General features: G+C 32.3%; 1 protein-coding gene across 1 annotated transcript in view; it reads right to left on the reverse strand.

Annotated features, from left to right (window-relative positions):
- Positions 1 to 27389, reverse strand: part of LOC143049569 (uncharacterized) — a 54512-nt gene that overhangs the window by 13718 nt on the left and 13405 nt on the right. The window contains exons 4-9 of the mRNA XM_076223172.1: positions 12022 to 12318; positions 10410 to 10723; positions 8768 to 8909; positions 4949 to 6941; positions 3439 to 3542; positions 1430 to 1828 (exon numbers count right to left, since the gene is read on the reverse strand). Coding sequence (XP_076079287.1) covers positions 1430 to 1828; positions 3439 to 3542; positions 4949 to 6941; positions 8768 to 8909; positions 10410 to 10723; positions 12022 to 12318 — 3249 coding nt within the window. The remainder of the gene's footprint in view (positions 1 to 1429; positions 1829 to 3438; positions 3543 to 4948; positions 6942 to 8767; positions 8910 to 10409; positions 10724 to 12021; positions 12319 to 27389) is intronic.

The following is a 27389-nucleotide window of genomic DNA, read 5'->3' on the forward strand; positions in this document are numbered from 1 at the left end:
AAGAACCCCAATTATTCAATTTTTGATGAAATCAAACAAAGTTCAATTTTGGACCCTTTGGACCCCTTATTCTTAAACTGTTGAGACCAAAACTCCCAAAATCAAACCCAACTTTCCTTTTGTGGTCATAAACCTTGTGTTTAAATTTCATAGATTTCTATTTACTTATACTAAAGTTATTGTGCGAAAACCAAGAATAATGCTTATTTGGGCCCTTTTTTGGCCCCTAATTCCTAAACTGTTGGAACCAAAACTCCCAAAATCAATCCCCACCTTCCTTTTGTGGTCATAAACCCTGTGTCACAATTTCATAGATTTCTATTCACTTTTACTAAAGTTAGAGTGCGAAAACTAAAAGTATTCGGACGACGACGACGACTACGACGACGCAGACGTCGACGCCAACGTCATACCAATATACGAACAAAAAATTTTCAATTTTTGCGGTCGTATAAAAATCAGTCGAATATCTGAAGGCATTTAGAAAATATGTCTTTATAACTGTGATTTTCAACAATTTATCAAAGTCCAAATTCTGTAATTTCAGCAAAAAATTAACGGAGTGAAAATAAACTTAAATTTGATCTGTAACTCATCATGATGGTTAACTCACATTCTGAAAATTAGCCCAATATCTGAAAAAAAAGTCTGTATAATGTTTGTTGCGGAATGACAGACAAGGGTAAACTATCTGGCACTGACAACTTGTTGCGGGGCCATAAAAATGAGTTCAAGGGCATAAAAGCACTGACAAATATACATGAACATCTTACAATCCTTCCATACACCAAATATAGTTGATCTATTGCTCATGTTATCTGATAAACATTGATTAATGAAGATCAAATGAAACCTGCCACTCAGACATTCATTCCATACACCATATGTAGTTGACTGTATGTATGCTTATAGTATCTGAGATGCAGACTTGACCACAAAAAACCTTGATTACTGATCAATGAAATGAGGTACGAACAGACTGACAGGCAAATGGTGGGGTATAATAACCTTGCAATGATTTTATATACACATCATAGGGTATAGCTGACTCATATAAACCCTGACTCCAAATTTCAGAAATCCTTGTAATGTAGTTCCTGAGATAAATGTGACGAAAAATTTTCAACTTCTTGGATGTCATGTGTAAATTGATGTAAGTGTCCCTGAACAGGAAGTTGTTGAGTGATGAATCTGAAAACGCATCACACAATTAAACTGGCTTATATAAACCTTAAAACAAAATTTCAGAAATCTTTATGACATGTATGATGCAGTGCCTGAGAAAGATTCCACAAAAATTGGACTGATGGATGAAAGAACAGGACAGACTGCGATAATAGTATACCTCAGTATACAGAGAACAGTATACCCCCACTTTTTTTTAAAGCAGGGGTTTAATAAAAATGCTTTTATATAATTTATAATCTACCTGCATAAAAAAAGCCAGCGAGTGCCATATCTCTTGGTGCTTGGTCTAGGTATCCAGGCCATCCTTGGAAAGTACTAATTCTGACACTTAACTGAGCATATGCAGGGTATTTTGGCCTTTCAATTGTAATTCCAAGTTCTTCAGCTCTGTCTCCACCACCAATTGGCTGACGAGCAGGTCTTTCTAATACATCTGCTGGTCTTTGTGAATTATTATGGCCTGTAGTGGATAGTGAAGCTTGGTCTGTTGAGACAATGGACTGTTGCAATGTTGTATTGGGTTGTCTGCTATGATATTCCATTCTACTATCTGCTGTATTATTTAATGCACTCTGCACAGCGGATGGTTGTACAAGTCCATTCTGAGAAGTTGCAACATTGTTCTGGACAACAACATTTTCTGTAAGGTAAAATTAGAAGTCATTCACATGCAAAATTACAAATTATTTTTTCCTGGATGAATTGGTCCTGAAGAAACTCATTTAGCATGGATAACTGATTACATTACAGATTTAATTGTTAACAGAGATTTTCAGTTCACATCAAAACTAAGATCCTTGAACATCATGAACATATATCTATTAAAAGGACCCTTTGGGGAAGTGGGTGATTTGTGATTAAAATGGCACAAAAAAAATAGAAGAAAGTGCCCATTGGACTCATATGCCCCTGTTTGTAAATATTGTCAATGTTCTTATTCAAACTAATTAACTTTTAATTCAGCAATTCTTCCATTTATAAAGGGACATAATTTGAGGTGTAAGGTGATCCAAAATTGCTTCTATCTTCATATTCTAACTGTGATTGATAGTTGTTTAATTAGCAATCATAGCACACAAAAAAAAAAACAAACCAATTTCTATTTTGTGCATAAGTTTCATAACAATTGGTTGAGAAAGAGGAAAGTTAAGAGTGTGAATATGGCAAATTCAATCATTTTTTCCATTTATAAAGGGACAATAAGTTGAATAACAAAGGAAGGGTGAAAGCTTACGTGATACCACTAAAATTTAACCTTGATCTGTGTTTGGTGGCAATAAGCATTGTGTATAAGTTTCATAACATTTAACTGAGGCAAATAAAAGTTAGAAAGGGGGGTGGGTGGGTATCAATAATTATATATATTGCTTCCAAGATAAATATTAATGGACCATAGTGAAGCTTTTAATTTTTAGCTTTCATTAAATTTCATATAAAACCTTTTTCTTCGTATTATCTTCTACATATCAAACCATAATCAGATAGAATTACAGCTTATTTTACTAACTTTCTCATGATGAATAAACTAGCAAATTTGTCAAGACTTATGGCAAAAGACTATTTCCATATTACTGACTCTTTAGTCCCAATTGCATACCATTCAACAGGTTACTTTCTTTGTGGTATGACATCCTGGTACTTTAACATATGGTAAAGTAAAAGTAACTTTAAAGAACTTTCCTCTCAATGTGTTTAATTTTAATTCCTATGGTGAGTACCAGAATGTCCTACCAGAGGAAGTAACCTGTTGAAAAATTATATAATCCAGAGTCAAACGTTGGTAATAAGAAAATTATTAGAGCTGGATATAACGGATTAGCCATTAGACACTTGTGTCAAAGGATATGTTGATGTTTAGATATATGTCTTTTGTAACTTTTTAAAGTTGTTTAATAAACAAATAACACATATTTCCTTTACTCATTTATAAGTAACTAAGGCTTACTTACATATGTCAGCTGCGTCAGATAGAAATCAATCTTATGCAAGTGTACGTGAACATGTACATGTATTTAACTCTGATTGATTTCGGAACATTCATATACCAAATACAATGAAATAAAGGTTGAGGTTTGTTCCCTTTTAAAGCATTCGATCAACAATTCAACTTGCAAACAGTCCCAAACTTTTCATTGAAATTTTTTTCCAAACCAAAATAGGTTAACAGATGTAGAAATGTAGATTTGCATAAGGTGGATTTCTATCTGACAAAGCTCATATGTTGATAAAGATGTACACATAAAAACATACCTAAAGCATTTCTTTGTGAAACACCTATACCATTTGTCAATGCTGGCCTATGCTGATCTTGTGCTCTTACTGGGATATTTGTACTCTCAATACCACACACCATTCTTTAGAAAAGAAGAAATAATGTTATTCATTTAATCTAATTCTTTTTAACTTCTGTGGACTATTTATTGAACCAATTTTCACAGAAAATTTAATATAATGCCAAAATCAAGTATCAATAAAATTAATTTTTTCAATCCACTAAAATTGGTACCCATGTACATATTAAATAAATCCAAAATACATTTTATTGTACCATCATTACATGCAATGATGCTGTCTAAATGCTAACTTTTAAGGAAAATCAATGATTTATTAAATAATATTCATTTTTATTTTTAAACATTTAGAGAGCACCTTCTGAAATGCTTTGCATGCTTTACTGATAATGATTGAATTTTTATGATGTTGAAAGTCCCTAAGATAAGGTCTTTTTACAGGTATTATGAAAAATTTATAGATTAATTATAAAATTATTACTAAAAAAATGTTTGATAAAAATTTCAAAGTATTAACTACACAAATGTTTCAAATGAAATGAAACATGCCTAAAAATCCCATAAACATGAGATGCTTTAATGCTTATACATTTGTACTATCTTATTCCAAACATACTTGATATACTTTTAAACAGGGATTCACTTTTAAAATGACCTATAATAACAGTTTAGCATGTAAACTGTGCAAAATTTTCAATGTCATGGGTCTATATATGGGTCACAGCTAAATGCCCCACCGTAAATATGCACGAGTCAATGTACTAATTATTGACACTATTGTTTCTTCTAAAGCTGATAACATATATTTCTACATGTTGATATTAGTAATTGCTTACAGAATTGAATGCCCTTTATGTCCAACAACATTTGGCATGTTTGGTAGAGGTAAACTAAATTTAGAGTAAAAAATGACAGAATTGTCAATTTTTCCATCTATAAAGAGGCATAACTCGAAATCAATAAAAATGACACGACTGATTTCAAACTAGTTCTGTGTTTTGTGGTTATATAACCTTGTGTATAAGATTATACTCCAAGAAATGATAAATTTCAAGTATCTCCCAAAAGAGCAAATATTAACAAAAATAAAAACCCTGACCATATGCACACCTTCAATATATGTACAAACAGCCATCAAAGTGAAAACTTCCTAGGATTCAAACTGTTGGAGGAGTTATGCAAACAAAAATATATATCCATAACAGGACAGACGCGTAAGGATAGAAAGCTTTAAGGCAGAAGGACGGATTGATGGACAGGGATAAAACAATATGCCTCCTAACTTCTAGTTTCAGGAGGAAAAAAATGGAGTCGCAAATAAATGCAGACAAAAGCTGTGATGTCAATGACACAGAGATTAAGATTGGTATATGTCTGGGTTCTGTGACTTGAGACCAAGGCCCAACCAAAATAACTACCATCATGCTATACTGCTTAATGTTTTGAACAATTTCTATGTTTGAACTCACCTGCAATCAGGGGATCTCTGTCTATGTATTTCTCTTGGATTGTCCCATCTTTTAAAACCATAATATTCCATCCCACAACTGAAACACTTGACCCTGTCTTCAGTTCCAAGATAAATAAATCCTTCATTTGCAAGTGTAAGGGAACTGACAGGTATTCTGACAGGAAAATCTTCAAAAGTTTTCACTCTCATCCACTCATAACATATAACTTGTTCAAAGGTAAATTCCTTGCCAGCAACACATTCTCTAAAGTAACTTCCTAAAGAGTTAGCAGAAAATGTTGGGTTATTCTGGGCCTCAAGGCGTAACTGATAAGCAGTAGAAATTGATGTATTGACAGTTGAACTTGTAGCTCCTGTTGAACCTTGACCATCATGTCCTCCAACAGCCATTCCAAGCATATTTGCAGATGAACTTGAAGGAACATTAGATTCTTCTATTGAGACTAGACCATCAGGTTCATCATCCTTTTCTGGGACACTTTTTGAAGATTGGGGACCACTGTTAATGTCATTCTTAGTTGGGCCATCTAACAAATCCCTTGTATCATTTCTGTTATCTTCATGATTTTCTAAATCATATCTGCGATTGCCAACGTTAAAACCAGGATCATCACTTTCTATATCAGATGCTTGACTACTGTGCTGATCATTTCTAGTAGCTAGCTGACAATCCGGCAACTTTCTAGCAACAGGACAAACTACCAAATCTTGATGAGTTTTCTGTGTCTTGTAATTTATAATTTCATCTAAAAACTTTCTTTTGCCATTTCCTTCCTGTTTTTCTTTCTGTAACAGTAAATCCTCCTCCTCAGATGGTAGTTCATTTTCTAACAAAGAAAAAAATCCTGAATCTCCAGCGGTATTTTTTCTTCCTCCAACATGCTCATTAATATCAGTTCTTGGTGAGACAAATTTGATATTTTCAGAGGACTCAATTCTGTGATGAACACATTCACATTCAACATCTTCTATGTTTCTATTAATATAACTAGATGTGAATGTAGGCTGGGTTTCAATTGACAAACTGTCCTCATTTATACCAATATCATTATTTACAGAAGCAAATTCGTTATCTTCCTTATCAAAATCTGAAATCTCTGATTCCGCTTTCTGAGCTTTAATCTGATCATACATAAATTCATCTGGCATTCTTTCCATATCACTCTCATTATAATCTTGATATAATGGAGTTGAACTTAACTCTCCTTCCAACCTGTTCCAAATAATCTTTTCATTCAAGCAACTGCATATATCCCTATTTCTATGTATTAAGCAGTCACATAATTTCTTTTCTTTTCTTTTTGCAATTAAACTAGGAATTTCTTCAGTACTGCATACACTGTATATATCATCTAGCTCTGTATATGCATCATCAGATATCTCTTCAAGCTCTGTATCTTTCTCATCAGATATCTCATCAAATTCTGTAAGTGTCAAGTCAGGGACATCGTTGGACAAATAACAATCAACAAACGTAAACTGACATGCTAAACAAGGGCATGAGGCTCCAATGTAACAATCTTTATCATCTAAATAATCCAAATACTCTGATTTTAATTTGATTTGTGAATCATCTCCATCAAATTCAGATATTTCTTCAATATCACATCTCTCATTTTGCATGTCTGCATCTGCATTTGTTTTGTCAAGACAGTTATCTGTATAAGCATGATCATCTTCAACACAAAAATCATTTTTTGAAAAGTACAGGAGCTTCAAGAGTATATACAAATATGCGATGTCCACTTTTTTGCAATTATGTTGTAACTCTGTTCTCCTTGCAATATCAATTACAGAAAGTACATGCTGTTTTCTTCTTTTCAGCAATCTGTGCCTATAATTTATATCTTGTTTAATCTCTGATTTACTTGTGTGTTTTTTAAAGCTGCGTTCCTGATGGAAAACCATTGCCAGGCATGCCCATACCATCACCCAGGCAAAAGCCATATTTATGTGATGCATATCTTCAGTATTCTTACGCTTTGTGTTTTCTAAAGAATATAAGATAACAAAATAAATGTTCCACAAAATCTGGAATAAAGATTCTAAAGAATAAAAGAATTTGGATAATAATTATAACAAGCATTCTGAGAGTATTGCATGGCAATACATAGTCCCCCTTCAGGGTAAAAATTACATTATACTGGAACAAAATGTGAACTTGTTCTATAACTTGCCACGGTGTAAACAGTGTGAAACTCTGATTATATTAGTGAATTTTTCAAGTCCAAGTATAAAAATACACTGCTGGCTCTGTATATGATAATCTTCTAGCATAAACTTCAATATATCAAGTTCCAAATAACCACAATATATCATATGAGAGAAGTTATGATGACAAGTTGGTTACTAAATATTTTAAATATTTTTTAACATTGTCAATATCTAGAGGTGAAACTGTAAATAAAAGGCTCCAATGAGCTTGTTTTGCTTAAGTTTAAGAAGAGATGATTATTGATTTTATTGGATCATATGAAAGAGGACCTGCGATTCATCAATCCTGTAAAATTTTGTTAATGTTGGTTACACACTTTTGGTTGAAATTATGCATCAAAAACTGTTGCAAGAATAAAATTGGGTATTCAAAAGGCATTTTTAAAACATGTTTTGAAAAGTCATGAAAATGCATGTAAACCACATCAAAAATTCTTGACATTAGCTTCAAGACATCTGTGTACATAATATACTATCTAGCACTTCTTTAATCTGACACTTAATTTTTAATTTATTCAGGCTATTTTCACTGAATGTGCTTCTCATTTTTATTTATCTGAAAACCATCCAGAAATGTCATGATTGCAATGGTTAGAGGTCTTATAGGGCCTGACATTTCTATGTCCAAAGACAATTAAAACTTTAACTGTATCCTTCCAATTTCAGTCTACAATGCTTCAGTCTAGAAAATAATCATTATCCAGGTCTAAACAACTGTACTAGCTGAGAATTCTATTCATTGGAAAGTCATCATAAATGCTTTATACTTCATTATGTAATGATGCAAGTATACTGCAGTATTATTATTCTTTGGGGCCCCAGAGTTCTTGAAAAAAATAAATAGGAAATGTTTCCATGGGACAGAGATGATGCCCCCACTTGTATATAACATTATAAAGGGACATAACTCAAAACTATAAATGTGATGCTACTAAATTCTAACTTGATCTGTGTTATAAGGAAATAAGTATTGTGTACAAAATTCAAAACATTTGGTTGAGGCAAACTAACATGGGAGAGTGGAAACTAAAAATTCCACAACTTTTCTATTTGAAAGGGTCATAACTCTTGAGCATTAAACCTGACATAAGCAAAAATTCAAACCTGATCTGTGTTTTGTGGTAATAAGCTTTGTGTATAAGTTTCATAACACTTGGTTGAAGCAAAGTAAAGTTAGGGAACAGAAACCAATTTAGGAATGTATGGGCGGACGTACAGATGGACAAGGGTAAAACGTAATGCCCTCACCGATATGACGTGGGCATAAAAATTCCTGGTGATCCTGGAAAAAATCTGCTGGTAATCACTGTTATTTCTATTGCAAAATACCCAAAGTTGTGTTGGTTCTTTGCAAAAATAAGGAGGTCAAAACCTTTTGACCACCACTTTATGAGAACCCTGTCCAGGGAATATAAAAGGATAAATTCAACATCTTGTCTTTTGCATAAAATTAAAAGAAATCTAATTCCTGATCACATGTATCTTTAAGATGTTTAATACAAGAGCAAATGCTCTACATTATGGGTTAGATAGAGTGACTGACAGCAAGAATAAAATATCTTTCTTTGCGGGGGTACTATTTAAAATTTTAGAATCAACCTACCATTTGTCTTTCCAAAATTATTGTAGTGTGTAGATTCTTCAAATTCTTCTTTTTTCCCTTTGCAGTAAGCCATGTTTTTGTTTCCTTCGATAACAATGTCTGTCATCAAGCATTTCATTTTTTTTTTCTCGAAAGAAGTCGGCTAAAACAGATAAAAATAAATCCACTTTAATTAAGAAAATAAATCAAAATAAGTTTTATTTAGATCTTTAAAACCCTCCTACTGATATACAATATATGGGTGTTCTATAAAAAAACAAGCATTCTGTGAGTATTTACTGGCAATGCAGAGTCCTCTTCTGGTTAAAAATTTGTTGTATATGACAAAAATTCAAACTTGATCTATAACTTGTCATGGTGTAAAATACATAACAAATATTAAGTCAAAATCTTCAAGCATGATGAATAAAAACCAAAGGCTGTCAGAGTGACAGAACACCGGTATTCCTGCAGAGGTCAAGCCATGAACAGTTGAGCAAGTATAGACACACCATTTAAGATTAAAACAGCTCTGAATTTGGTAACCCGAATAATTCAGTTGTTATATTACGCTCCCTATTGATCACTACATTAAAACCTTGAAAGGCGGAGAGAATCGGACAGGTTAATGAGTTATGAATTTGGATTTTGAATGAATATTTGACACAGCATAAGTTTTTGACACAAAATGTACTGAAAAAATTGAAATCAGCCATTTACCTTTTATGGTCAAATATCCAAAATCTAATTATATAAGTACATTGTTAGAAATAGATTACATGTATCAAACATGCCAAAGAACCACAAGAATTCAATTTTTGATGAAATACTTGTAAATTACTCAATTTCTGTTTAAAGGGAAATAACTAAAAATTCATATTATAAAAATCCCTTTTGCTACAATAAGGTCTACAACTCAATAACAAGAACAGCTTAAATCATGAAAATTAAACTTGTCCTTCGTTTAGTCACAGGAAACAACATACCTAAATTTGATAAGATTTCGTCAAAGCATTTTATGTAAATGAACAGATACTGTTCGGCATCCCCTTACATCCCCAAATTCACATGTAAATAACAAATCAGCCCTTGTCAGGCTGTATAAGAGTAAGAACAAGGAAGAGATGTACTCCTAAAACAGTATCTCACTCCTTATTAAAAAGAAAACATAATAATCTAATTGAGTGACTAAAATACAGTTGTATAGGAGTGATTTCAAATTTGGTTACTTGTAAATAAGTTCTGATCGTAATAACTTTGTCAAAAATTACTGAAAATCAAAAAGAGTGCTTATCTAAGTAAATGCTCAGCTGGTAAAAGAGATCCTTTTGTTTTATCAGGTGTAAGAATTTCTAAATATGTCAATATTTACACTTCTTTATTTTTGTTTTATTATTTTGAAGTTAAAACATTGTTTTATATGCTCTATAGAATTTGATTTTGTGTTTGAAAAGGTTACTAATTCTTAATCAATATTTTTCACATTGAAGCCAGTTAAATGTAAAGGAACTGCAATAATGCTATCTTATTACCATAAATCAGATGTTAGAATTTTTCTCTCATAAATTTTTTTTTTTTTTTGTGTCTTTAAGTTTTATATAATGTAAAGATATATACCGAACAAAATACCTCAACACACATGATTAGAGGATCTTTTCCTTACCTGGATTTCTGGTGTTGTATTTTCTTTCCAAAGCTTACAAATAAAAACTGATGTACTGTTCCTGAGCATTAATGGCATTTGTACTATCAAGTCAAGTTTATAACTGCCATTTGTCAAACATTCAATGTCCAACCATTTTGATAGCAGCAACAGCTCTTCTTTACAGAAGACATCACTATCTATACCTTCAGACATTAAATTCCATTCAAGTGCTATTGAAGTGTATGTATTCCTGCATACCAGGTGTTTAAAGGCATCAAGTAACAAGGCATGTTCATGATGTAGATTGTGTGTTGCCCAAACCTCATTCTCACCTGAACAAAAAAATTTAACAATGAAAAAAAAACCAATAATGTTTTAATATAATCATGATAATGTAACTTATGAATTCTGTCACCAGCATGTGTCTTTAAAGATACCTATTTTTCTTTCCCCTCCAACTTTTTGGACTTTATCAAAAAATCTTTTGAACTATTTATATAACATGGTAGATACGACACTCATGTACCCATCTGCTGCAAAATTAAGTAAGATCATCTGAAGAAACTTAATTTTGATTTGTTACTCACAAATTAGCTTATCAATGCAAAATTGGCTTTATATATATACATGAGTATTTATAATCATGATATTGATATAAAGTACCAACAAGTACAATTTCTATGAAATTTTCCAATAAATTTTAACATGTTAAAAAAAGAAAATATCCATCTTAATAACTTGAATGCCTGAAAGCCTGATTTTAAAACTTTCTTGCTATCGTACCCAATGATTCGACCTTGAATACCCATGAGGGTCTTGCAAGGTCTGTACATGATTGTAAAATAAACCAAGAATATGTTTCTGGAACACAGATACCCACATGTAAATATGCATGAGTCAACTTCCACTTACAGATGCAGGATTCTCCAAGTTAAGACCGTTTTGTGATAATAAGCATATAAGTTTCCTAACATTTGGTTGAGGCAAACTAAAGATAGAGATCAATAATGATAGATTTAGCAGTTTTTCTATTTCTAATAGGGACATAACTCATGAATGGTAAAATTGACACCACCCAATTTCAAATTTGATCTGTGTTTTGTAGTAATAAGCATTGTGTATAAGTATTATAAAATTTAGTTTATGCAAACTGATATTAAAAATTTTTTTATGTTTATAAAGAGGCTTAACTCATGAACAGTAAAAGTGACGCCGACCAATTTTGAACAAGATCTGTGTTTTGTGGTCAAAAGCATGGTATATAAATATCATTAGGCTCACGTAATGCCCCCTCTGCTATGGTGGGGCCATAATGTTTTAATTTAAGCCAAGCTGGTTGGAAGGCATGTCGCCTTGACACATTTTGCAACAAGATGCCCGATGATGAAAGTTTGATTCCAATTAGCATGATTAGACTTGTAGTTTTAGAGAAAATTTTGTAAAATGCAATAAACACAATGATAAAGTTGGATGATGATGTTTATTAACAGTTGCTAGTGATAAGAACAGCTTACTTGCCTCTAGGTGTCTGGTGAGCAAAAAAGGTAGACACAAAAAATTCCTTTATCCTGATGGACTCACATGAACTGAACCTGACTTGGCTTATATCAAAAATAAATATTTTACATACCAGAAGATTTATTGTTCAAGCCATAGTACTGTATCATTTTCTCTGAAAGTCTATCTTTCCAAATGGTTCGTACAGCAGGAGGGTGAAATTTCAAATAAACTTCAATATTCTTTTTTAAGACATGTATGAAGTTCCCAGGTAGTATTGTGATAAGGTTCCCACTTTCATCTTTGTCTCCAATGTCTTGATAAGTCCTTTGTTTCTTTATTGTACTAATATACATGAAATAATGTTCCAAACAATCAGATGACTTCATCTGTTCACTCCATTTAGGAGAATCTTTATATGGTGTTTTTCCTTCAATAAAAAATTCTTATAATTATGTTTTTTTTCTGCTATTCCTGTGAAATAACCAATAAAACTAAGCCTTTTATTTGTTTTTAGTGTCACTGAGAGCATGTGCAGTCATCATGGTCATAAAAATATAAAACAACACGTTTAATAATTTATTGCGTCCGAAGCGCTTTTCTGGATTTAACTTCATCAGGAACGCTCAAAGCCAAACATTTGAAATCCGAAGATGTATATTTTTATATGACCATCCATACATCGATCATTCCTGCAAAGTTATACAATTGTATAAGTGGTCACAGGTGTAATTGAAGATAACCAAGTGAAACGTGTGATGACTGTATCACATTTTCCCCTATACATCTAGTGCCCTAAATTATATTTGTTTGTGGTTATTGAACCATAAAAAGGAAACTATTAAAATACAATTGACAATTACAAGACAGAAATGTCAGACTATGAGTAAACCTTAACAAGATATGGTGTTCCAGTTCTTCAGCCATATACAATGAAACACTGACACTTCTAGCTTATTCAAAAAAAAAAATTTCATGTTTTTTTTACATCTGAAGATTATGTTTTAAAGTATATTGATGGTCTGTATAATTACTGAAATTGTATACAATTAGGGAAATTTATAGCTCAAAATATTGCACAGACCCATGTCTTTCATTGAAAACTACACATTGAACTCTTAATGTTTTGGTGTTGCTTTTCAAATATGCTTTTTGGGTAACTTGTAGGTGTTATTGACAAACACCCAGATCTCCAATACAATTGGACATGGGTTGCAATTGATATACAAAAATAGACTGAAAAGATATAACAGCAATAAACTCTTGTGTAATAAGCATCTACCTATATTATACAAGTTATTATTGCAATTATGTCTAAAAATAGATTCTGTAATCATATCTGCAACAATTGACAAATGAGGCTTCCAAGAGTTTGATTATCTCACCTTGTAAAAATTGCAATCAGTATAAAATCTTCTATAACCAGTTTAAAAATTTAGCCAGTTTGACTTTATTGCAGATCACATTTTGCTTTTGAAATAATTTTGACCAACATTCAATTACAAAAGGATATACATGATATATTCCTAATATAAAATATAAAATGCCTGATATGACCACAGAGGTCAAACCCTAAACAGTTGGGGCAAGTTTGGACACAATATTCTAGCTTGATAGTGACTGAGTTTGGATTGTGATAAAATTTTCGACATAATATAGATTTTTGAGTGACACAAAATAAATGATTTCAAAGATCTAAAAAATTTGAAATGGCACATCCTATTTACTAGTACCTAGTAAGGTCTGATATCCAAAATCGAACAACATGGTTCATATGTGGTTAGTTTCAGCATATAAAAAACACTAAAAAATTCAATTTTAGTTTAAATCAAACAAAGTTTAATTTTGGACAGTTTAAACCTTAATGCATTTGTAATTTGAAAACAGGGACACAACAAGAACGTGTCCCAAAAACATGGATGCCCAATCCACACTATCATTTTCTATGTTCAGTGGACAGTGAAAATGGGATAAAATCTCTAATTTGGCATTAAAATTAGAAAGATCATATCATAGGGAACATGTTTACTAAGTTTCAAGTTGATTTGACTTTAACTTCACCAAAAACAACCTCAACCAAAAACTTTTAACCTGAAGAGGGATGAACAAAGAATGGATGAATGGATGGACAGACGCACAGACCAGAAAACATAATGCCCATAAATGGGGCATAAAAAAAATAGTACATTAAGATTCAGCATATCATAGAGCCACAATAGTTCAGTTTTTGATGAAATCAAGCGAAGTTTAATTTTAGACCCTTTAAACCTCAATATAGACAAAAATGAGGCCCACATATTCAAAATAAAATGCTTTGCTGAGTGCAGTTCTGCAGCCTGATACGACCCCAGAGGTCAAACCTTGCACAAATTTGGACACAATATTCAAGCTTGATACTGTCTGAATTTGGATTGTCATGATTGTGATAAAAAAATTACATAATATAGGCTTCTGACACAAAATAAATGTGGTCAAAGATCTTTCAAACATTTTGAAGATTTCTTCTTGAAACTTTTCAAAAGTTGAAATTTGAAAAGTTTTTAAAAAAATATACCGGTAAATCCCTTTAAATCAAAGCACCAAAGGCGCTGTAGGCAGTTAAATAAAAAAAGCAGAGGCAAACTTGGCAGAAGTTAAGACAAATATTGTTGAAAAACTGGTGAAAATATTATCTCGGCTATTTCTCAAGTATTGAATAATTTTTGTACCCTAAAAGTTTCACTATCCAATCCCGCCACTTTCAAAAGTTATGTCCAATTATTTATTTTAACATTTTTATTAGTTTTTATTGTTTTACATTTGTAATTCCTGGTCTTTTAAAGCTTACTATGCATTATACATGAAGGTTTTGCTAATAGTTACAAGCTGCATGGAGGAATATACAACTGCTTACCAAATACCATTGACTTTTCATAAGTTGTCCTTTTTGAACAAACCTTTCGTTTTCTAGTTTGAATGGTTTTACACTAGTAATTTCTGGGCCCTTTATAGCTTGTTGTTCGGTGTGAGCCAAGAAATTAAAAGTGACAAAGTTTATCCAACTGCACACCAAATATCATAAATAACTGACCTTATCAAAAACTAATACATATTAGTCAATAGACCATGACAAAGGGGGTGGGCTAAATATTCTGGTAATGATACCTACATAATTTTTGTATGTTCCTGTCCCAAGTCAGGAGCCTGTAATTCAGTAGCTGTCGTTTGTTTATGTGTTACATACCGTAGAAAAGGGTGTATAGTCCGCGGTTTTTTACCCTGGAAATGAAATTGATGGATGCGGTGCGGACTATGCAGTACTATAGGATTTCATGACATTTTTTTTCTGAGGTTTGGCCAAGTAAACAGAAACATCATGTGTTGTCAATGTTATAATGTATTCTTGACAACTCTTTGTATTTTTTAGAAATAAAAGTATTCTTGACTACTCTTTGTTATTATTTTTAAATAAAATAAACAATCTAAGGGAGCTACCATTTGATTTTTATGGGGGGGCTAGGATGAAATTTGAAAAAAATAGGCAGGACAGGAGTTTTGAGTAAAAAAAAAAGGCAGGATGAGCAACTTTGTAAAAAAAAAAGGCAGGATGACAATTTGTGTAAAAAAAGTCAGGATAACTAGTAAAAAAAAAGGCAGGACCGAATAGAGTAAAAAATAAAAAGGCAGGACAGAGATTACAACTAAAAAAAAAAAGCAGGACAAAATTTTTCATCCTAGCCCCCCCATAAAAATCAAATGGTAGCTCCCTAACAGTGTTGACTTAGTAATTTGCATAAAATCAGCCTTTGATCGAATGTCCGCTTCGTTTCGGATTTGGTAAAATTTGTGTCCTTGCATTTTAACAGTGTACCTGAATCCTGAATATCAATAAAAGATGAACCTTCAATGGTGAAACCATTATAGTCAAGATAAAACCTAGTGAAATCTTCCCAAGATCGATTTCGTTTAATGTTATTCACGTGTGTACAAGAAAACCACGATGCGCCATTTTGAATATTTGTGATTAAATTATCAAATCAAAGCGCTGTAAGCGCTGAAGGCAGTTAACCAAAAACCAAGGCAACCGTAATTATGAAAACTGTGGCAATGTTGCCTCAACATTAAACATTCATATATAGTACATTCATGTTTATCTAATGATTTATTTATAAAGGCAAATAATTTATATGTCATCAAGGTTTCAAAAGCAATGCATATATCAATGTATATTTTTATATGGTGAGTCTGCAGTGGGACAAGTTCCCAATGATTGCAGTTGTTCTACTTGGTAGTTAACCTTGGTTTTATTTGACTGCTAGAAGTTCAATTTGACTTAGTATGAACATGTAATAGTATGAATGGACTGGTTTCCCTGGAAAGAAAACTGAGTTTGTGTTCTATAGTACAAAAGTTATGAGACACGAATCAGACAAATGTTCACTACAACAGGGATCAAAGGTGAGGTCTGACTGTCCCATACATATGAATATATATAATTTAAGGGTGGGGATCTCAACGGTTTTCAAGTTCTCAAACAGGTAGGGGTAGGCAGAGGATTTAGGGGGGCAGGGGGCCCAGCCCCCCCCCCCCTTTTGGGAAAAAAATTGGTTGCTTATATAGGGAATCACTGAAGCGTGACTGGAGCGGGCCCCTCTTAGGTCAGTCATTGGGCCCCACTTATGAAAATTTCTGAATCCGCCACTAGGGGTAGGGTGACCCTAGGGACTTCCCCTACATTTCATTTTATTTGTTATATTGTCCCATACATGAATATATATGGTTTAGGGGTGGGGATCTCATTGGTTTCCAAGTTCTCAAACAGGAGGGGTCGGGTGACCCCAGGGACTCCCCTATATTTCATTTAATTAGTTATATTGACCCATACATGAATATATATTGTTTTGGTGTGGGGATCTCGACCGTTTCCAAGTTCTCAAACAGGAGGGTTGGGATGACCACAGGGACTTCCCCTATATTTCATTTGATTTGTTATATTGTCCCATACATGAGTATATATGGTTTAGGGGTAAGGATCTTGACCATTTCCAAATTCTCAAACAGGAGGGTGAACAGTGACCTCAGGGACTCCCCCTATCTTTCATTTGAATTGTTATATTGTCCCGTACATGAATATATATGGTTAAGGGGTGGCGATCTCAATGGGTTTCAAATTCTCAAACAGGAGGGGGTGGGTGACCCAAGGGACTCCCCCTATATTTCATCTGATTTGTTATATTGTCCCATACATGAATATATATGGTTTAGGGGTGGGGAACTCGACCATTTTAAAATTCTAAAACAGGAAGGGTGGGGTGACCCCCAGCGACTCTTCCTATATTTCATTTGATTTTTCATATTGTCACAAACATGAATATATATGGTTAAGGGGTGTGGATCTCGACCGTTTCCAAGTTCTCAAACAGGAGGGGGTGGGGTAACTCCATGGACTCCCCCTATATTTCATTTTTTATTTATTATATTGTCCTAAACTTGAATATATGCAGGGGCAGATTCAGACGGGGGAGGGTTACGGGCTTGCACCCCCCTTAAATTTGCAAAGCATGGGTTGTTCTCAGCTTAATAAAGAATATTCCGATAATTTTACCTCAATTTTTTTTAGCCTCGCTCTGCTCGGCGAAAATTTAAGTTTGCGCCCCTCCTAACCTAAAATCCTGGATCTGCCCCTCATATGGTTTAGGGGTGGGGAGCTCGACCGTTTCCAAGTTATCAAACAGGAGGGGGTAGAGTGGCCCAAAGAATGCCACCTATATATCATATGATTTACTTACATTAAGGTATATATAATATAGTTGCATTATTTGTGAAAATAAAGAAAGAAACTTTCAGCTACTTTAATTGACCCTTCAAAATTGAGAAAAACAAATAACCCCTCGAAATTGCAGTAATATGTTTACACTTTAAAAGCATCTCACATGCATTATCATTATTTATCATTTATAAAGAAACTTTAGACTGTGACCATGAACATGTATATAATAATTGTTAGATATACTGTTCCCAGCTGTCACGTTGTATTGGATTTTTAAATTAAAATTTGTCAAAAAGTAATTTTGAGTTTCTGAATAAAATATTTTTCTGCTTTTTCTTTCTTTTACATATATCTTTTGGTTTAAAATACTAGTGTTTATATTCATTTACCATGCATAGATGTATTTTTTCACCTGCTTGGATTTATTTTGTAAATGATCGCCAAACCCGGAATTACCCTTATCCGCTTCCGGAATCGGATCCGATTTAGAATTCACGGCCGCCATTGTTATGTGTTTACAATGTTGTTTTTGTCAATCAGATACGATTTTACTCGAATTTATACAATATTTGTCGGCGATTTTCTGTATAAAGCTAGCGGTTGAACAAAATGAACATCGCCAACATGGATAATAATGATAAAAATAAGTTTTTAACTCGTTTAATTGGAGACTTTGGTGAACATGGTGAAAAGGTTTGCAAAGTAATTTCTTATTAAATTCTTTCAAGTGGAAGGTGACTACGTCGGGCGTAGCTAGAAACCAACTATCCTAGTCGAAATTCCGCTTTCAAAAGTGGAAGGTCGCGGACCTCGGACCACCGCTAATTTGCACACCTGCCTCCAAATTGAAAAGCTACGAAAATTTCTTTTTCTAATTTGAAATTGCCGCCAACAGCATGAACAGTTAAACTTATTATATAATAGACTACTGACGTAGTTGTACTACGTATTGATGACAAACAATATTCCTACGACTTTTGTCATTTGGGAAATCTAAACTACTTGTCTTAAGAGATTTTCGGCGATTAAATATTTCATACAATTGTTCTTTGACATCTTAGCTAAAAGCACAAGTCATAATGAACTACACAAGGATTCTTAATAAGCACTACTTCCTATGTGTAACTTTAAAACTTTTGGATAAATCGACGATCATTTAAGGTTTTTCTGGTCATATTTTTTGTAATCCAGAATAAAAAGTATTAAAAAAGTGTTCAATTAGTTATATATAACATAGTAGCAAGCTAGATAATAACAATGGCAAGTATTTCAAGATTTATTGGGTAGAACACAAATCTAGGGTGCTCGCATAATGCAGCTTAACTGCATAAAAATTTCGTATCCGACTTTTTGTGTTTAACTCTTAACTTGTCGACTTAAATAAATCAAGACCTAACATTTTTAAATTTTAATTTGTAACCATTAATACTGAAAGTGTTAACCTGAAAGAAGTGGAATTTTGTATACGAAACTATATTTCCAGGTGAAAGGTCACATTGTACAGGTGTATCGTCTTACATGAATGAGTTTACAGGTTTGTGTGTAAAGCAATTAATTAACCATGTCAACTTTAGATTTTCCTCTAAGTTCAGTATTTTTGTGATTTTACTTTAAACTAAAACACGATGAAGGAAACCATCTTGAAATGACCTTAATTGACATCGACAAAATCTATAAATACGTATTCAAATGAGGTCCCGATTGAAATTGCAACGGCCCTGATCGAGGGGAGGGTCTAAAACGCGGAAATGGAAAACGCGGAAATGAAAAATGAGTGTATTATAACTAATATCTTTGGAACCGCTAAAGCTAAATTAATAAATAAAACTGATTTTGAAAGCTAATATAATAGTCTATAAGGTAAAATTAAAAATATATATATTTGATTATGCTTTTTTACCGAAAAGTTGACCGGAAGGCTTTCTTAGTGCGACTCTGGCAACAAACTTTTGAACATTAAAACTTAAATTCACGAAAAAGCATATAACCCGGTCAAAGTCTGTAAATTGACTCTTAAAGACATTTAAATGACAAATAATATGATGTAAAGAAATAAATAAATATATTACTATAAAAGGACAAAAAGTTGACCGGAAGAACCCCTTGTACACAAATATTGAAATGAAATTTTCATTTTTGAATTAAAATTCACAAAAATATAAAAAGCCCGGTCAAAGTCTGTAAATTGACTCTTAAAGACATTTAAATGACAAATAATATTATATAAAGAAAAAAATAAATATATTACTATAAAAGGACAAAAAGTTGACCGGAAGAACCCCTTGTACACAAATATTGAAATGAAATTTTCAACTTTGAATTAAAATTCACAAAAATATAAAAAGCCCGGTCAAAGTCTGTAAACTGACTCTTAAAGACATTTAAATGACAAATAATATTATATAAAGAAAAAAATAAATGTATTACTATAAAAGGGCAAAAAGTTGACCGGAAGGCCCCCTTGTACACAAATATTGAAGCGAAATTTTCAACTTTTAATTAAAATTCACAAAAATATAAAAAGCCCGGTCAAAGTCTGTCAATTGATGCTTTAAGACATTTGAGTAGATAATAAATAATATGTAATAAAATTAATGAGCAAAACATTCAAATAAAGACAGGAAATTGTAGACCGACATTCTCTTTAATGCTTTTGAATCTATCTCTTAATATTAAATTTTATGAAGATTTTTAAATCAACCTTACACGCTATATCATATTAGGTGATGCTTATTAATTATTTTATTTTATTTATGTTTGATTGCATTATTTAAGTATAAATTATATATTAAATGATTAATAATTAGTTTTTTTTCGCTCTCATCATGTATGTAAGGAATGTCGTTTTAAAAAGAGAAAATGATTGGAAAGAGCTACCAGTAGATTTACTGGCTTTGGGTTTTTATTACATACAAAATTTTGAGAATTATGAAATTTTACGTGGACGTTCTGGTTTAGGAAATTATCATTTGAAAAAAGAGTTTAGTAGAGCATTTATTTCACCATCAGATGTTATTTTTCCAAAAAGAATTGTAAGTCCAGATGAGGTAATTGAATATTTAAAAAACGACAAGCCACTTTTTCAGTCTAATTCTTTCCAATCTGACACTGATCCTTTAGGCAATTTAAATTCACAGGAAATCATAAAACAAATGAAAACACTAGTACTAATCAGGTCAAATTAGAAAATAATGAGGTAATAGCTAATCAACAACCTGTCATAGAATACCCGACTGATAGCAGTCAACAAAGTTTGGCACGATTTATTGTTGACAATAATTTAATTACTTTGGTTCCACAACAAGGTGCGTTTATTGTAAATGGCAGGAAAGGAAAATACTGTGTAACTCTTTTTCCAAAAGAAACATGTCAATGTGAATCCTCATCTACTTGTTTTCATATTTTGGCTGCAAAAATGAGTATAGGGTTACAACCAACAAAAAAAGATAACGTCGTTAGTTTAAGGGCCCTTTCAAATAATAGCAAGAAAAAAATTGACAAAAAATCAGGAAGAAAACAACCAAGAGCAAATGATTATGGAATTGAATTCGAACCTGCGCCAGATTCACAATTTTCTATAAATACTCCTTTAAAGCAAAAATTGATGACAACACCTTCAACGAATGGTAGCATAAAACCTAATAAAACGCCTAAAATATCAACCGAATTTTCAACTCCTAAATCAAAAAAAAAAAAACTTGAACTAAGTGTTATCGAAGAAGATGCGGGGGAAACACATATTATAGATGAGAAAAAAAAATTCGACCGAAGTTAATAAATCACTCCCTGTGAAAAAAAAAAGATAGACGATATCAACTTAGATGAAATGGAAACCCCCACTAAAAAAACAAAAACTCTATCAGATCTCCGGTGGATAGGGTATTGCAGTCAACAACACAAACAAAATATTTTAAATAATAATTATCTTTGTTCTGATATCATTATTTCAACACAAAATCTTCTGAAATTTGAGAATATCAGTTGACGCAAATCTACGGTAAAGACAAGAAAAAATTAATTATAAGAATACCCGATGTCCAAAAACAACAAAACAGCATAGATTGTGGACTTTTTGCAATTGCAAATGCTCTTGAATTTTGTCAAACTGGGTTTAAAGGAGGTACTCATATCACGAGCAAAAATATATGAGAGAACATTTAATTCATTGTCTTGAAAATGGTAAATTCACACATTTTCCAAAAAATAATTTCGGTAAAACTCCTAAAAATCTGAAAACTAAAACCCACATAATCTCAATAAACTGTGACTGTGGAAAACCCGATACGATAGAGGATATGGTAGGTTGTGAAGGGAAAACAGGGCGTAAAATGTGTGATGTCTGGACACATCGGTCTTGTGCTAAAAAAAATATGAAAGAAAACAGCTGGTTCTGCGAAGTTCATAGATAGTTCAACTGAAATTTTATATCAATTTAAAGCCCCGATTTACAGTTTAGATAAATCTGAAATAAATCTTAAAAATGTTAACAATACATAAATAGATAAATTAATGCCACTGAGTTAATCAATAAATAATTAAGCAAAATAAGGAGAGAAAAAAAGAAATAAATCTTAAAAATGTTAACAATATTAGCTATTCTTGAAATTAATTAAAACATTAATTATCCTACATAAATAGATAAATTAATGCCACTGAGTTAATCAATAAATAATTAAGCAAAATAAGGAGAAAAAAAAAACCAAAAAAAAAACAATAACTCTGCCAACGCCGGTCCCAAGCCCGGGTGAAAAAGGAGGAGGGTTGTTAATACCAAAATGGAACATTTGAAATATCAGAAATGATAAGTATGTTGATACTATTGAAATTAAATTAAATGTAATAGAAATAGCAAGTTCAAAGTTGAAAATTTCACTTCAATATTTGTATATAAGGATGCGTTCCGGTCAACTTTTTGCCCTTTTATAGTAATATATTTATTTTTGTCTTTATATCATATTATTTGTCATTTAAATGTTTTTAAGAGTCAATTAACAGACTTTGACCGGGCTTTTTATATTTTTGTGAATTTTAATTAAAAGTTGAAAATTTCGCTTCAATATTTGTGTACAAGGGGGCCTTCCGGTCAACTTTTTACCCTTTTATATTAATATATTGATTTTTGTTTTTATATCATATTATTTGTCATTTAAATGTCTATAAGAGTCAACTTACAGACTTTGACCGGGCTTTTTATATTTTTTGTGAATTATAATTCAAAGTTAAAAAGTTCACTTCAATATTTGTGTACAAGGGGCCCTTCCGGTCAACCTTTTGCCCTTTTATAGTAATATATTTATTTATTTCTTTATATCATATTATTTGTCATTTAATTGTCTTTAAGAGGCAATTTACAGACTTTGACCGGGCTTTTTATATGTTTGTGAATTTTAATTCAAAGTTGAAATTTTCACTTCAATATTTGTGTACAAGGGGGCCTTCCGGTCAACTTTTTGCCCTTTTATAGTAATATATCTATTTTGTTCTTTATATCATATTGTTTGTCATTTAAATATCTTTAAGAGTCATTTTACAGACTTTGACCGGATTATAAGCTTTTTTGTGAATTTAAGTTTTAATGTACAAAAATGTGTTGCCTGATTCACACAAAGAAAGTCTTCCGGTCAACTTTTCGATAAAAGAACATATTCAAATATATTTTTTTTTAATTTTATCTTATAGACCATTATGTTAGCTTTCAAAATCAGTTTTATTTATTAATTTAGCTTTAGCGGTTCCAAAGATATCAGTTATAATACACCCATTTTTCTCTTCCGCGTTTTTCATTTCCGCGTTTTAGACCTTCCCCTGATCGAGTATAATGTTTGGGGGTTTACACGATACATAGCAAGTACGGAGAGACACGATGACAATTAATAACATCAGCTTGCAGTAAATAATTAAATAAAATACATATCTTCATACAATGTAGAAATAAAATAATCAAGTATTCTTACAAATCCAAGACTTATACTACAGAGAGGAAGTAAGACAGTGCTTTTAAATATTTACCTTAAGTAGGATGGAATCCACCAAATTCAACGGCGTAATAGCCGCAAAATAATATCCATGCGCCGTTCATGCCATTTAGCAAATTTTAATGCCTTCATTACAAACATTTTCGGCGATGAAATTATTCTTACAATAGTTCACTTACATCTTCCTCAAAAGCACAGACGATAAAAAGCTATGCTTAACTTTTTAATTAGCACTTTTTCAAATGGGGAACATCAATTGTTTTGGGAAAATCGACGATCATTTAAGTAATCTTACTTATATTTATTGTTTTTTATAACAAAAAGTCTGAAAAAAATGTCTAATAAGTTATAAAGAAACTACCAGACCTGCCAGATCAGAGCAATGGCACTTTTTCAAAAAATCCCAGGGGGAACCCAAACCCAGGGTGCTCGCATAAGGCAGCTTAACTGCCTAAAAATTGGGGAACCCCCCCCCCCCTTTTTAAAACCCCCTTGGAGGAATAACCCCAAATCTCAATCTCAGCCTTTCCTTGTAGTACAATTTCAGAGAGATCCATACACATAAACAAAGTTATTGTCTGGTAACTAGAACCAGATGCTCCGCAGGGCGTAGCTTTATACGACCGCAGAGGTTGAACCCTGAACGGTTAGGGCAAGTATGGACACAACATTCAAGCTGGATTCAGCTCTAAATTTGGATTGTGATTAAATAGTTGACACAGCATAGGTTTCTGACACAGAATGAATGTGTTCTAATGAACTTAAAATTTTTGTTTCTCTTAGAGCAATTCACTATGCTGTTGAATATTAATCCTCTCAAAAAAATGTTTGAAGAAATTTTCTTTTTTATTTATGAAATTTCAAATGAGAAAAATTGAACCCAATTTTTTTAATCACATCCCCCTTTCCCTTATTCCAAAACTAATCTCAATTAAAATTTCTAATGGAGTTTGCAACAATAACTACTCATTTAAATACATCATAAAATATTAAGGTGTAAAAAAACTGCTTGTTATCACTGAATGGTAAAGATTATTTCAATTTATCAGTTGGTAGTAAAAAGTGAATATACATTGTATATTGTATATAACAAAGATTTAAGTTGATTCTGGACAAAGAAAGATAACTCTAATTAAAAAAAAATTTGATATTTCACAATATTGTGCAATTAGATATTTCTTGCCATTGCGCAATACTGTGCAATTGAAAAGACTTGCTATTGCACAATACTTAATATAATAATTTTAGATCCTGATTTGGACCAACTTGAAAACTGGGCCCATAATAAAAAATCTAAGTACATTTTTGGATTCAGCATATCAAAGAACTTCAAGATTTCAATTTTTGTTAAAATCAGACTAAGTTTAACTTTGGACCCTTTGGACTTTAGTGTAGACCAATTTGAAAACAGGACCAAAAATGAAGAATCTACATACACAGTTAGATTTGGTATATCAAAGAACCCCATTTATTCAATTTTTGATGAAATCAAACAAAGTTTAATTTTGGACCCCGATTTGGACCAACTTGAAAACTGGGCCAATAATCAAGAATCTAAGTACATTTTTAGATTCAGCATATCAAAGAACCTAACTGATTCATTTTTTGTCAAAATCAAACTAAGTTTAATTTTGGACCCTTTGGACCTTAGTGTAGACCAATTTGAAAACGGGACCAAAAGTTAAGAATCTACATACACAGTCATGACAGTTAGATTCAGCATATCAAAGAACCCCAATTATTCAATTTTGATGAAATCAAACAAAAGTTTAATTTTGGACCCTTTGGGCCCCTTATTATGTTGGGACCAAAACTCCCAAAATCAAACCCAACCTTTCTTTTATGGTCATAAACCTTGTGTTTAAATTTCATAGATTTCTATTTACTTATACTAACGTTATGGTGCGAAAACCAAGAAAAATGCTTATTTGGGTCCCTTTTTGGCCCCTAATTCCTAAACTGTTGGGACCTAAACTCCCAAAATCAATACCAACCTTCCTTTTGTAGTCATTAACATTGTGTTTAAATTTCATTGATTTCTATTTACTTAAACTAATGTTATTGTGCGAAAACCAAGAATAATGCTTATTTGGGCCCTTTTTTGGCCCCTAATTCCTAAACTGTTGAGACCAAAACTCCCAAAATCAATCCCAACCGTTCTTTTGTGGTCATAAACCTTGTGTCAAAATTTCATAGATTTCTATTAACTTAAACTAAAGTTATAGTGCGAAAACCAAGAAAATGCTTATTTGGGCCCTTTTTGGCCCCTAATTCCTAAAATGTTGGGACCAAAACTCCCAAAATCAATACCAACCTTCCTTTTGTGGTCATAAACCTTGTGTTAAAATTTCATAGATTTCCATTCACTTTTACTAAAGTTAGAGTGCGAAAACTAAAAGTATTCGGACGCCGGACGACGACGACGACGACGCCGACGCCAACGTGATAGCAATATACGACGAAAATTTTGTCAAAATTTGCGGTCGTATAAAAATGCTGTTTTTTGGCCCTTAATTCATACATGTTTTGGGCAATTAACCCCAAGCTCAATCCCAACTTTCCCTTTTGTTATATGGAACCTTTTGGTACAAAGTCAGAGAGATCCATACACTTACACATAAGTAATTCTGTGGAAACTAGAAAAATGCTTGCTTGTGACCCCTTTATTTTTTACACTGAATTCCTAAACTGTTGGCCCCAAAACCCCTAAAATAAATCCCAACCTTCTATTTGTGTTATCAAACATTGTGGTACAATTTCAGAGCAATTGAAACATATATATGCAAGTTATTATACTGAAACTAAAAAAATGCTTGTTTTGGGCCCCTTATTCCTAAACGTTTGAGACCATAATCTTCAAAATCAATCCTTTTCCTTTTGTGGTATTGAACCTTCTTTAAAAATTTCCATTCTCTTTAACTAAAGTTATTGTCTGAAAACCAATGTGTCTTCAGACGACACCACAGACGCACACAAAGACGACATGATACCATTTTAGATCTCTCAAATTTTTTTTGCGGTTGTATTATAAGAAAAATACAAGGTTAGAACCTCAGACAATCAAAGACTTTTAATCAATCCTATTGAGTCATTGGAGTTGGTTAAAAGATTTGTATTTACTTTCAATTGAAAATTTCTTGCTATTGCTCCGTTCTGTGACATTGTGCAATACTGTGCTTTTGCACAATACTGTGCTATTGAGCAATATTGTGTCTTAGAGCAATATTGTGCAACATTGTCCTTTGTGCAATACTGTGCATTTGCAAAATATTGTGCTTTTAAGCAATATTGTGCAATACTGAGCTATTGTGCAACACTGTCCTTTGTGTAATAGTGTGATGTTGTGCAAATTTTAAGCTACTGTACTATTGTGCAATACTGTAGAATTTTGAAGATTATTTTCTTTTCATGAAACTTTTGAGATTGTTTCAAAATCAAATAGGCTTAAGAGAAAGCTAACAGAGAAATCTAACAGAATAATTGACCATAGTTATTTCTACATTACAATCTGTTGTGGATAAGATATTTAGGACAAAAAAATTATCTACATAGTTGTTTTGTTGACTGAAGAAAAGCCTTTGACACGTTAATCATAATCAAGTAAAACTAGTAAAATCACACCTTGAAGGAAATTAATCCTGTTCATGAGAAGATTTGAATAGAGTGTGATACATTGACTCACATTCACTGTCAAACCCTATACCCTATTTCTTTTGTTTATGTTTTTAAGTTTGATACTCTTTCCCCTTGGGAAGATTTAAATGACTTCTTATGAAT

The sequence above is a fragment of the Mytilus galloprovincialis genome, chromosome 10 (genome assembly GCF_965363235.1).
Source record: "Mytilus galloprovincialis chromosome 10, xbMytGall1.hap1.1, whole genome shotgun sequence".
NCBI classification, from domain to species: Eukaryota; Metazoa; Mollusca; class Bivalvia; order Mytilida; family Mytilidae; genus Mytilus; species Mytilus galloprovincialis.